Source organism: Carassius carassius, chromosome 1 (genome assembly GCF_963082965.1).
Source record: "Carassius carassius chromosome 1, fCarCar2.1, whole genome shotgun sequence".
NCBI lineage: Eukaryota > Metazoa > Chordata > Actinopteri > Cypriniformes > Cyprinidae > Carassius > Carassius carassius.
The window spans coordinates 48,831,856-48,845,654 of NC_081755.1; the positions used below are offsets into that span (position 1 = coordinate 48,831,856).

Sequence of the window (13,799 nt, forward strand, 5' to 3'; positions counted from 1 at the left end):
ACTGATATATATTTGAGAGTTTTTTTCAAAGTATTTTAAGAGATATTTTTTTTCTCAAAAATAAAAAAAATAATTCAAATGTATATTTTTTTTATGTTCTATGAGAAAATACTTTCTCTCAATACTTTTTTTAGTCTCAAATATTATAACTTTTTGCTATTGGTGTGATAACTTTTTCTCTCAAACTTTTTTTTCTTTCTCTCAGATCATTTATTTTCTCGCATGTAATAAAGACACAATTCTAGCTCCATAGAAATGATCATTAAAACATATTCTGGCCAAAAAAGTGGACGAATTCCTATGCAATATGCAATATTGAGGTTTTTAAAGGAAACAGGATTTTTTTCTTTTTCTTTTCCTTTTTTCTCTCATTTCCCATCGACGCTCCACACTCCAGTTCAGTGAGTGGCGGTAATGCATCGAAAGCTGGTCTGCCAACCCCCAATAAATTAAGAAGAAGAAGGAGGAGGGTAACGTAGGCGTATCCTCGGAAGCCAGAGGTGCGTTCCATTCGACCGTAAGTGTACTGCGAAGTAGACTTCACAGGGTATTCCGCCATCTTAAGTGAGATTCCAATCCGAAGGGAGCGAACATGTTCAGTTCGAAGGGCACTGCGCACGGCACAGGGAATAAGGGAACATCGATACATCACTTCACAGGAAGTGGAAAGCGATTATCCCCCAACTGTCATTGCGCGCAGCACGTCATCACCAGTCAGAACGGCCGTCTTCGCTGTCTTCGTTCATTCATTACGGATTGTAAAAAGGTATGATAATGTAAAAGCGACTAGAAGCCGATGAGGCTCTGCCATTTTTCTTTATTTTACTTTAATTACCCCTTTACTATACGGCTGTGCGCGGGAAGAAGGCGCACGAGACCGCTATGCAATTATATGACCATTTATTAAAAATACACACACACATATATATATACACAGTTAACCAAATAAAAGTTTATTTTCATATTTGCATGACAGTTTACAGCAGGGCTTCAATTCTGTTAATAGTCAAGTAATAGCAGCAATAGTCAATTAAAGTGTACAATAAACATACGTTTTTTTATTATATAGTACTCAATGTTTTTTTCTTTTTTATTGTATAGTGTACATTATTTTAAATGTGATTGTAAATATAAATTAAAATATTAATGTAGTCCTATATATTTGTTATATCATAATCTGCGCGACCCCATCGTTGACTTTCTTTGATGACGTTTGCAGGGCGTACCAAATGAGCGGTTATTGTCAGTGAAGTCCACTTCAACTGATATACAGTGCTCAGGGAGTAGGGAGCAGTGAACACTGCGTAGGGACCCTGTCGAATGGAACGCACTTCGAGGATGCTACGTCATCGACATCCGTCGAAGGCCTGTTCCAATGTCGAGGATCCTCTGAATTTCAAACAAGGACTGAGTTCTTCATTCGAAAAATATTGCATATACAGGAAAGGATGCATATGTGCAGCCTTCGCGCTCTCAAATCACCCACAATGCGAGATCTTGACGAGAGGTGAGCAATCCATGCAGCTTATTTCGCTTATTTAAACAATTGTAAAATACATTTAACATAATTTGTTTATGCAACAATATAGGATTGATCGGATATAGAATATTTGCTGACCTGGGAACAGCAGGTAATGATTGTTTGAATGTCTAGAGTGGTAATGTTGTTGTTACTGAATCTCGTGATCTGTGACGCTTTCGCAATCCGTTCCCACGGGTTTGTAAACTTTACTAAAAGACTCATTTTAGAAGAACAAATCTTATAGTACATTGTTTTATTGTGTAGCATTATTAAGTGAAGTACATTCAATTGTCTTACATTAAACTGCATGCTTGCAATGATTTTCTATCAGTTGTAGCGTGCACAAGGTGCAATACACTGATTTAATAAGAATGATGTCATAATATTGTTTCATTGTGATAATCGTAGCACTTTATTATTATAGTTTAATAATCTTATCATTGTGTATAATGACTGACTTTTGACTAATTGCTTTGTTCCTCTTTTGTAAGTCGTTTTGGATCAAAACTTCTTCTAAATGCACTTGTAACCTAAATGTTATGATATTAACAATAGTCCGGTCAGGTCAGGTCACCTTTATTTATATAGTGCTTTTAACAATACAGACTGTGTCAAATCAGCTTTATAATAATAATTATTTATTTATTAGTTTCAGTTTCTGCACCTATAAAACTAAGTGTTAATTATTTTATTTCTCTGAATGTACTTATTAGAAAGTCAAATTATATTTATAAATGATGTACTCTAGTGTAGTTATTTGCCTGTAGTTGTTAATGAAGATGGGTGACATCGAATTTCTGTGTGTATGCTTTTTTATTCTTACTGTTATTTATGTTTGGAAGAATTCACATTATATTATTTTCTGTATTTCTATACAGATATCATATTTTATGTTAATACATGGAGCAGAATGAAAAAACACATGGATAGAAATGTTAACAATAGAAATACAGAAAACAGAAACATAATGTGTGATTTAGCACAAATGTGAGTGCAGTGTTAATTTGAGCATTTTAAGTTGATGTGCTCTTTGTGTCTGAGCTGTCACTTTTTTAATATTGTAATATAAAAATAATAATAATGTGCAATATCCTTATATTTATTTGTTACCCCTCCATCCTAGTACATCCCTGCATCTTACTCAATCCTATTCCATTATCATTTATAGCACAATTGTTTATACACTTATTTATTTGCCTAATTTTATTTATTTATTTATTTTTGGTTTGTGTGTTGTTGTCTCTGTGTACTGGGAGCCTATGTCACTTAAACAAATTCTTTGTATGCTCAAGCACACTTGGCAATAAAGCTCTTCCTGATTCTGATATAATAATTTTCAAAGAGAAAACAACTTATATTTGTTAGGCTCTGGTCTCTTTGGCTTCACTTGTGTAAATGCTTAAATGTGTAAATGAATTATAAAAAACCTTCAAAATCTGCTTCCAGAGAAATTGATGTTCAGTGAAGCTCCTCCCACAACAATCACATCGACAGTGAAGCTCCTACCACAATAATCACATCCTCAGTGAAGCTCCTCCCACAACAATAACATCATAAGTGAAGCTCCTCCCACAACAATCACATCGACCGTGTAGCTCCTCCCACAACAATCACATAATCAGTGAAGCTCCTCCCACAACAATAACATCATCAGTGAAGCTCCTCCCACAACAATCACATCATCAGTGAAGCTCCTCCCACAAACCCTGCAGAATGGAACACTCTGAAGATACTGAGGAACACACAGGTTGAGGTTTATTCTTGATTTTTCATTAATAATGCTGATGCTTATAAAGCTTCAAGCACTTTTATATTTCTGCTGTAAAAGACTTTAGAGCGTCTGAATAATCTTTCTGATGCATCCAATAATAAGGGACACTTTCTATGAACTGGGAACTTTTTCTTCTGAAATGTTAGATATGTTGGATATTTGATCAAACATTTAATAGTTCTCCCCATAGAAACATGGGATTTGTGCCTATAATTGTTTAAAAAAATAATAACTTGGAGATCGGTGTACCTCATTCATGAAAATATTCAGGGATGCATAAATTATCAAAACGCATCAAAACAATCAACATCTTATATAATAACTGTCTTTTTTCTGCTGTTAAATCAGGGTTCACTTTTATATTCCTATATAAAAAGTTCCTGAAAACTAACCGTTTTTACTTTTATTTCAGAGCTGATTGAAGAGAACCAGGAGAGTGAAGAATCAAGTGAAGTTGAGGAGAAAAATCATTTCAAAACCAGAGAAAAACCTTTGAGTCACTCTCAAACCAAACAGAACGATTTAAAGAAAAGAAGAGCCAAGAAATCTTTCACCTGCACTCAGTGTCCAAAGAGTTTCACACACAAATATAATCTTGATAATCACATGAGAGTTCACACTGGAGAGAAACCGTACAAGTGTTCACACTGTGACAAGAGATTCGTTCTTTCAGGATACCTGAAAACACATGAGATGATCCACAGCAGAGAGAAACCACACACGTGATCAGTGCGGGAAGAGTTTCAAACAAAAAGTACGCCTTAAAGAGCACATGAGAGTTCATACAGGAGAGAAACCATTCTCTTGTGATCAGTGCGGGAAGAGTTTTGCAAGATCAGACAGACTTAAGAGACACATGAACCTCCACACTAAAGAGAAACTGTACTCATGTGATCAGTGCGGGAAAACATTTTTGTGGGCTTCAAACCTGAAGAAACACCTGAGAGTTCATACATAGGAGAAGCCACATTCATGTGATTTGTGTGGAAAGAGTTTTTCGCAGCTACAAAATTTGAAATTACATCAGAAACGTCATACTGGTGTGAAAGAGTACATGTGCTTTGAGTGTGAAAAGACTTTTATTTCAGCGGGCCGTTTAAAACTGCATGAGAGGATTCACACTGGAGAAAAACCTTACAAGTGTTCACACTGTGACATTAGATTCAGTGATACAGGAAACCTGAAAACACATGAGAGGATCCACACTGGAGAGAAACCATAGAAGTGTTCACACTGTGACATTAGATTCACTCAGTCAACACATCTGAGATTACGCAAGAGGATTCACACTGGAGAGAAACCGTATCACTGCACTGCATGTGGGAAGTGTTTCAATCGTTCATCTGCTCTACACAGTCATACAAAAACCATTCACAGTAAGTAGATCATCTTCAGATCCAGCACTTTCAGATCTAATACTGCAGTAATGCTGCAAGCAATAAAATATCACCTGGATAAATCTGTCCTAACCAGACATTACACGCAACATGACAGAAACAAGTTTTCACAGTTAATAAAGTTCATCTTCATCTTCAAAAGCAGCAGATTCAACTGAGATTAAGATCAGCTCAAAGATGGAGTTCCTACCCAAAGAACAATGTTACAAAGTTTTATTCTTGTATAAAATTTTGGTTCATGATAAAAAAAATTATATCATTGTATTTTTATGAGTTTCATTTTACAGTATATTCTATTCTCGAATGCATGTGTATCACTTGTAGTTTACTTACTCTTTCATGAAGGAAAGTAGAAGCTTTTTACAAACCATTATGCAGGAGGCTGATGTACAGGCTGTAACACTTTTAAAGGAACACTCCACTATTTTTGAAAATAGGATCATTTCCCAACTCCCCTAGAGTTAAAAAGTTAAACAGATGAGTTTTACCATTTTTGAATCCATTCAGCCGATCTCCGGGTCTGGCGGTAGCACTTAACTTAACTTAATTTAGCATAGCATAGATCATTGAATCTGATTAGACTGTTACCATCTCGCTCAAAAATGACCGAAGAGTTTCAATATTTTTCCTACTTAAAACTGGACTCTTCTGTAGTTACATTGTGTACTAAGACTGACGTAAAATGAAAAGTTGTGATTTTCTAGGCCGATATGGCTAGGAACTATACTTTCATTCTGGCATAATAATCAACAAACTTTCCTGCTGTACCATGTGTGCAACAGGCGCAATGATATTACGCAGCACCTGAAAATAGTCCCCAGCTAGTTTGTGTAGTTGCAGAGGTGTATAAACAACAAGCATCTTTTATCAGCTCTATGTTGCACCTGCTGCACCCATGGTACGACAGCAAAGTTCCTCACTCTTTGCAAGGACAGTCTGGCGCTTCTGACTCACAATCTGTAAGTACGTTTAATTTAAAGGATTTGTCATTGATGATTCAAACACAAATTTTGAGCAGTGTAGAGTATCAGCTGCCGGTCATTTCTCCAATCACAAATGCAGACATGGTTTTATGTTTACAGGACGCAATACGCAACATGTAAAAATACAGTACAATTCATCATAATCCATTATTTTGTGTCAGAGCCGGCCCTAGACCTTTGGGGGCCCTAAGCAAAATTCGGTTGGAGGCCCCTTTGACCGTTTTAAGTAAGGCTTAAAGAAAAGCAATGACTACCTTATAACTATACTGTACATATTATATCTACTATGTTATTTTTTTTTAAATTTTTAGTCTATTAAATTATGTTTAAATTATTCTATGTATGCTGTATGTTAATTATCTTTTTTACGCTGCTGGTCCTAAGTAAGTATTTTGTTCTTATGTGGCAACATGTAGCCTACAGAATGACAATAAAAGACCTTGAGTTCTTGAGTTGAGGTCCATGTTTGATGTCTAAAAGGAAAATTATGATACCACTGAGCTGAATGGCAGTGCAGTTCAACGAACACACACTGATGAACTTCCTGAATAAGAAGACTGATAAAGTGATTTTCACTGACCTTCAAAGAAACATTTTTAATTGACACCAGAGTTTAAGAGGCACAAACAACAGCCTATATATAATTTAAATGAAATCGAGCAAATAGAATAACATTTAAATAAAATATTATATATAATAATAAATAGAACATTAAAATTTTTGACTTTTTGAAATAAACAAAATTAACAATAACATCTAAAACACCCGAACAAGATTAATAGTAACAATAATAAGAATTAGGTAATATTTCAATAGAACTCTTAAAATCCATATTTGTGCAGAATGATGTGCTCAAAGTAACATGGAGTCACAGTGTGCAGCGCTGCGCTGCTCAAGTGGGCATTTAAAAGTTCACGGCACAAAGCGAAGAAATGTCGAGCGCACAAATCCTAATGTATATCTGTCCAACAGTTTATTGATCATTTGTTTCTTCACAGTTTTAAATTCCAGTTATTGTGCGTTTGATGCCGATTCATAGTCCTTGTGATGTGTGTGATCTAACAGGCAGACGGTAGCGAGTCGTTTAAAAACAGCAACAAACATAAAATACAAATACACAAAATAAAGTCATTTTATGCAAATCCACAGCCTTTTATCTAGAGATCAAGCATTATAATGTAAATATTTCATATGATATATTGGAGAGAGTTTTACCGTGCACGAGACGCGCCCTTTTTGAATAATGTTTATGAATGGAGAATGATTGACGAGGAAAAACGAGTTTACGTAAACTTTAATTTAATTATGTAAATAGTAGGCCTGTCGTGATATTCGATAAATCAATTAATCGCTAAAAAAATAAAAATGCATTTTTTTCGGCCGCGATAATTTCTTTTTTCAATTTTTACTTAAGAAATGTAACATCACGATGTGTGGTCAGTCTGGAGCGCAGTCTGTGGACAGCCCGTGGCATACACACCCTTTCCGATGGCAAAGTTGTCCCAGGAATAAAGAGATAACGACTTCACTTGTCTCCATTGAATCCAATGGGGTCGCTGTGTCCATTTCTTTTACTGTCTATGGTGTCAACGCGCCCAGTGAGTTCACACACACACACAGACACACACACACACACACACACACACACACACACACACTTTCTTTCCAAAGCGCTCGGGCAGTTGCGCTCAGGGGCGGACTGGCCATCTGGATGAGTGAGTCGATCGCTCGGCCGTGGCCGATATATTTTGTTTGCATGAGTGTTTTGCCCTCCCTCCCTGTTAAGTTTGGTCTACTCCATTGTGTATCTTGAAACACACCCCCTTTAACATCGTCTATTTTACAGAGAGAGAGAGAGACAGATTTATCCGGTACAGCGAATTTCTCTGAGCAGCAGGCCACTGTATACGTTCACTTAAAACATAACCGACTGTGTTTACGAGAATACTTGCAGAAACAATTATTTTTAGAGTGACTCTAGGGGGCCCTCTGCTGGCTACGGGGCCCTTTGCAATTGCAAGGGTCGCTTAGTGGCTTGGCCGGCTCTGTTTTGTGTCCCCACTGGAGGCAACAACTGCCTTGTTTGTAATGGGTTTTTATTGTTTTTGTCCTGTCATATTGATGTTCTGAACGGGACTCGTCATCATAGTACGTAGAATTAAAATACTTTATACTCAAATGTTTAAAAAAGTTACTCGAATCAATGAACAGCACTAATAAAGCCCCATCGTTACAGATCATTAAACTAAACTACTAACTAAACAACTAAAAAAGGTTGGTTTAGGGTTTAGTTACTCTTTAATTGTTTCCAGGTTATGCTGTTATGTTGATTTTCGGTTCATTATTATTATTGTTCTCAGCTGCAAATCAAGAACATTTCAAATTATTAACAAAAGACGTTTGAGCATGCAGGAATCAGTCACGGGAAAACAGCATCGTCACACTACAGGGTGGGGCAAAACAAAAGTGAAACTAAAGCTAAAGAACGAACGTCGCAGCAGCAGCGCGATTCCTGAGCCCCTTTCACACTGCACGTCAGACCCGGGATATTGCCGGAACATTGACGGGTCACCTTCTGTGTGAAAGCAACCACGTCCAGGGATTGATTCCAGCATTGAACCCGGGTCGGGGACCTAGTAACATTGCCTGGTCCAACCTGGGACGAGCGCTGTGTGTACAAAAGCCAGATCTAATTATGTGTCGAAGTGATGACGCGCGTTATCGTGCGACTCTTTTAAAAAAAGAATTGCAAACTGTAATGAAGCAGAGATCAGTTTGTTCCTCACTTTCCGCGCTGACGCAGAGATCGTTTGCTTGCTTCAGTGAAAGTATAACGTGCCTAACGTTTTCAACTCGTACATTACACATCACGCCCTGATGTCACGTGTCCTTACGGGATCTTTACGGGTTGTGTGTGAAAGCACGCACATATCCCGGGTAATCACTTGCATTGGGAAAAAATTGCCGGAACACTTTACCCGTGTATTTGCCGGAATGGCAGTGTGAAAGGGGCTCAGGTGAATCTATTTTTGTGACGATTGATTTTTTGCGAATATATTGACATTATAAACTATTGCAAATCTATATTAATGTAACAGACTTTATTTGATTCTGTTATATTGCACTAATTCTGGATGTACGGGTGCTCTTTTATATGTGTGTGTGTGTAATGCATTTATCCCCTTGGGGCTTGCCGTAGATAGGCAATGGGCTTGCGCACTTTTCTCCTCTAGAGTGTCGCGGGGGGTTTTTGGGAAGCTCTCTTTGGTGTGAGGAACAATAAAAATCAAGAAGAGTTCAGACTGTCTCTCGTTTGATTGTTTTCTTATTACTAAGTGTTTAGGCGGACCCTGCATAAACGCTCGGTTACATTGGTGGCAGCGGTTTTGTTTTGTTCGCATTTACGAGTGTTTAACTAGTTAGTTTATAGTCCAAAGTTCTAGGTGGAGTTAGCACATGCGGGTTCGACCATCATGTGGTGTAAAGACGAGGATGATTTATATTCGAGACAGAACCGCGACAAGATTAACAGACACGTGAGAATTGAGTTACCGCCGTCCTCCGGTGACGAGAAGCAGAGCTTTCTCTGTTGGGCACGGCAGTTCGAGGTCGCGGTCAGAGCGCTCACAGAGGGAGATGGCGCTGCGTCCTATAATTATGAACTGGCGCGTATTCTACCAACGCGCCTGAGCAGCGCAGAATTTCTTTTGTGGGACAGCCTTCCTCATACTGTTCAGGCTGATTATACAGAGACCAAAGAATGACTCAAGGAAGCTTTCGGACAGCGGCAGTTCATGGATCGTTTCAGAGCCAGCCTATCAGCCCGCCCTCGTACGCTGCGGGAAAGTTTGGAGGTGTATGCAGCAGAGATCAGCAGATTAGTGGACGAGGCGTTTCCTGAATAGGGCGACAGAGCCCAGAGGGAAGAAAAATTTCATCGTTTCCTTGCTGGTTTGGATACTGGGCTCAGAGCTAAGTGCCATGAACAAGGAGCAACGGATTTGGAGGAGGCTGTGATAATTGCAGGTCGGTGTGAAAACGCTAGAGAAGCAATGAAGACTGATTACACGACTGTTAATGTGGCAGGAAATACTATTGATGGTAGAGCAGTGGCTGCTGTTTATTCTGTGACTGATAATGGAGGGCTGCACAGAGCTATGGATCGATTGACTGAGGAAATGAGGGATATGAGATATGAGGCGTTTGGGTGATGAAAATCAAAAACTAAAGGCCAGAGTGAGTTCTAGAGCGATGGACGAGTGGGATGGAAGCCGCTCTCAGTTTAATGGAAGGTGCCAGTGTGTTTGCGGGGGTCGAGGATGCCAGTCACGTGTCTTTAATGGCGCTCGGAGAGGCCGCTCACCTGAGAGGAAATTCCAGCACTGTGATGAGCGTGCATCAGGTATGGACATGCGTAACTATAAAGACTCACACTCTCCTTTGTCTCCTGCGAGACGCAGCCCCAGCCCAGGTTCTAGCAGATGGAACAGCTATGAGGATGATTCAAGAAAGCGGGGAGTGCATTTCATGCGCCGCTATCAGCCGGGAAACTGACTGTAGCTGATGTTGAGGCCCAAACACCAGCTATGTTTCCTATGGGCCCTCAAATTGACAATGTCGACGACTGTAATTCTGTATCAAAAGACAATTATTTAAGTTCGGACGCTGGCAAGGAGCTGTTAGTGTCATATGTGAGAGGAGTTATTGAAGGCATGGAGGTTAAAATGTTAGTCGACTCTGGTTCCAGTGTGTCTCTTATGAGTGCAGATTTTCGTATGTCAATTCCTACACTTCGTAATCGCCCGTTGAGAAAAGACTATGTGTCAGCCCATGCAGTGAATGGACAAATGCTTGATACACTGGGTACCATCACTGTAACATTCCAGCTGGGAACTGAGTCATGGCAGCATGTATTTCATGTGCTAAGAGAGACCACACAGATGGTGTTGCTGGGCTGGGACTTTCTGTTGAAAAATCATGCCTTACTGGACCTTAGCCATGCTAAGCTCCAACTGTGGGACATCACGATTCCTCTACTAACCAGCAAAGACTTTGTTCCGACATGCTGCAATGTGTCACTGGCAACCACTATAAATGTGCCACCTCTCAGTGAGTCAGTGGTGCCAGTCAAAGTGTGTCTGCCTAATGCAGCTCATGCAACAAGTGACTTTGTTGGATACCTGGAACCCAATATGGCAGATTCTTCCAGTCTAATAGTAGCTCACACACTGGCTGGGGTTCACAATGGACTGACAAAGGCTCGGATTTTGACAATTCTGATGTTCAGCTGTTTCATGCCCCAGTTGATGTAGCTGCAGTGACCTCTTCCACAGCTGCGCCTCCTATATCATTGGACGAGTCACCTATTGTACATTGTACATTCCTCTAAAGTCGAAGATTGTACAGGTGATGGGACTGCGGAAGACTTACTTGTAAATTCAGATGGCATGTCTCCCATTAATGCGCTGTCCCACAATTTGTCAGACATTAGAGCTATGCAGAATGCTGACCCCGACATTAAGACTGCTTTGAACTGGGTGGCACACTCCCAAAGACCATCCAGGAGAAAATTACAAGGTGCTTCTCGGTGCTTACGGAAGCTTTGGACTGAATTCAACCACCTTTCTATCATTGATGGACTGTTATGCCGCTCAGTTTGCTGCCCCCTCACAAGTAAACCTGTAGTCCAAATTGTTGTTCCTTCTGCACTAATTTCTGACATTCTTTTGCAATTGCATGGAGCCCCAGCTTCTGCCCATTTCTCTTCAGAGCGTGTGTGGGAACGAGCAAGACAATTTTGTTACTGGCCTTCCATGTACAGAGACATCAAGGAATGGTGTGAGCAGTGCAAGGTATGTCAGACACGGCGCAGTCCTGTTTCAGCCCACCGTGCCAAAGGGTGGATTCCAGTCAGTGCGGCCATTTGAAAGAGTGGCCATGGACATCTTAGAGCTGCCAGCGACATCAAAAGGAAACCGTTATGTGCTGGTTGTTGAAGACTATTTCACTAAATTCATCAACTTGTATCCCTTACCAAATCAGTCAGCACAGACAGTTGCACATTGTCTGTTTGAGGACTATGTTCTACTTCATGGCGTTCCAGAGACTTTGCATTCAGATCAGGGTCGTCAGTTTGAGGCGGAGGTGGTTCAGACTCAGACAGCCGTTTGCTGAACATTAAAAAGACTCGCACCACGCCATACCATCCTCAATCAGATGGCATGGTTGAACGCTTTAACCGAACTCTGATTGATCAACTGGCTAAGACACTGTTGACTTATGGTGGGGAATGGGACGAGTATGTGAAGCATGTGGCATTTGCTTATAATACTACCACTCACTCAAGCACTCGTTTCACACCTTTCTTCTTCGGGAAGCACATGTTCCCGCTGATGTGCTGTTACCCTCTCGTGCTCTTGACTCTCAGTTATCGGTATCACATGCTGAGTTTGTTTCCTCATTGATGAAAAAACTGAACTCTGCCTTTAGCAGTGCACGGATGCACAGTGAGGCAGCCCACGACCATCAAAAACTGTACCATGATGTTGGCTTGCGTCACCGGCCTTATGAGGTAGGTGCCATGGTGTGGCTCCACAACCCGGTGGAGAGTCGCATGAAGCTGGCACCACATTGGACAGGACCTTATTAAATTGTGCAAGTCATGGACTCGTGGTGAACTGGGACTGACTTATAGGATTGTAAATCCTTTTGATGCTGGTAAGAGGGCACAGGTGGTGCATTATAATAGGGTGCGGCCATACACATTACCTGTTTCTTCCTTGTCACAGATTTGGACACTGTCCGATGTTTCAGACTTGCAGCCTGAGTCAATTCCCCTGGGGTCTGAAGTTTCTGGTGAAGCAAAGTTTGTTTCTCCCCAGAAAGATCTGAGTTCGTTGTCTGACTCGCAGTGTCCAGTTAAGAAGTCTGAGCCAAATTTTCTTGAGACTGGGCGAGTTCGTAGACCTCCTGGTCATTTAAAGGATTTTGTTCTGTATTGAAATGTCTTTTGTGTATGGGTGAGGGTTAGTAAGAATTTTTTTTTTCTATTGCTGTGCCTCTTGTTCTATAAAAAAAAAGAGAGAGAGAAGGGCAAGCGGTTGAAAAATGAGGAAACATTAACATGTATATATTTCTCTTTCCATATATATATATTTTTTTATGAGTTGGAGAAAACGAAATCTATATAAAAGGGGAATGTTTTGTTCTTTTCATTGGCTTGTTGCCATTATGTTAAAAATTTGCTCTGTATTTTGTTTAGTGTATTATTGTACACAGATGTTTATGGTTTCTGAATGTTATTCTGGCACATAAACGGGGAAGTTTATTTTGTGAGGGGGGGGGCATATGTAACAGACTTTATTTGATTCTGTTATATTGCACTAATTCTGGATGTACTGGCGCTCTTTTATATGTGTGTGTGTGTGTAATGCATTTATCCCCTTGGGGCTTGCCGTAGATAGGCAATGGGCGTGCGCACTTTTCTCCTCTAGAGTGTCGCGGGGGGTTTTTGGGAAGCTCTCTTTGGTGTGAGGAACAATAAAAATGAAGAAGAGTTCAGACTGTCTCTCGTTTTATTGTTTTCTTATTACTAAGTGTTTAGGCGGACCCTGCATAAACGCTCGGTTACATTAACATTATTTTCCTGATGTTAATCGCATTTGCTTTTTGGGAAGCATTTTCATTGACTTGTGATCTGTCAAATACAGTAAAGATGGCGACGGGGCCTGAACTACCGACTGGTAAGAGTTTAGTTTAAACCCTACATTTCAGATGGGTATATTTTTGACATAAAGCAGTTGTTTAAAGTGCAGTTAAGGTTTGGATAAAGCAGCACACACGCTGCTTCATCTCTGACACACAATAACAAGCATTTGACATTTTTTTTCCTACAATGGATTGTAGGTATAACCATAACCCCACGCATGTTTTTATAATTTCCTGTTTTATAAATCAACCTTTCCAGTTTCAGTGAATGAAATCAAACTTAATCCACAAATGTATTTTAATATAAAATGTAAAAAAATTTCTTTTTTTTTTTTTTCTTTTTCGGATTGCTTCAATAAATTTCGCTATAGCTATGCAATGACAATACTGACCTAAACTAAACACAATTGCAGGCATTT

The 13,799-nt window shown here is 39.7% G+C and overlaps 1 protein-coding gene and 1 pseudogene across 2 annotated transcripts in view; both read left to right on the forward strand.

Annotated features, from left to right (window-relative positions):
- The window catches only part of LOC132158722 (uncharacterized), a 54,438-nt gene that overhangs the window by 11,826 nt on the left and 28,813 nt on the right, over nt 1-13,799 (forward strand). The window contains exons 1-2 of one of the 2 annotated variants that reach the window (XM_059568300.1): nt 8,690-8,758; nt 13,304-13,415. The exons of the other annotated variant lie outside the window; for it this stretch is intronic. Coding sequence (XP_059424283.1) covers nt 13,322-13,415 — 94 coding nt within the window. The 5' untranslated portion in view covers nt 8,690-8,758; nt 13,304-13,321. Of the gene's footprint in view, nt 1-8,689; nt 8,759-13,303; nt 13,416-13,799 lie in introns of those variants that run through there. 2 annotated transcript variants of the gene reach the window in all.
- LOC132143010 (zinc finger protein 239-like) lies at nt 593-4,754 on the forward strand (annotated as a pseudogene).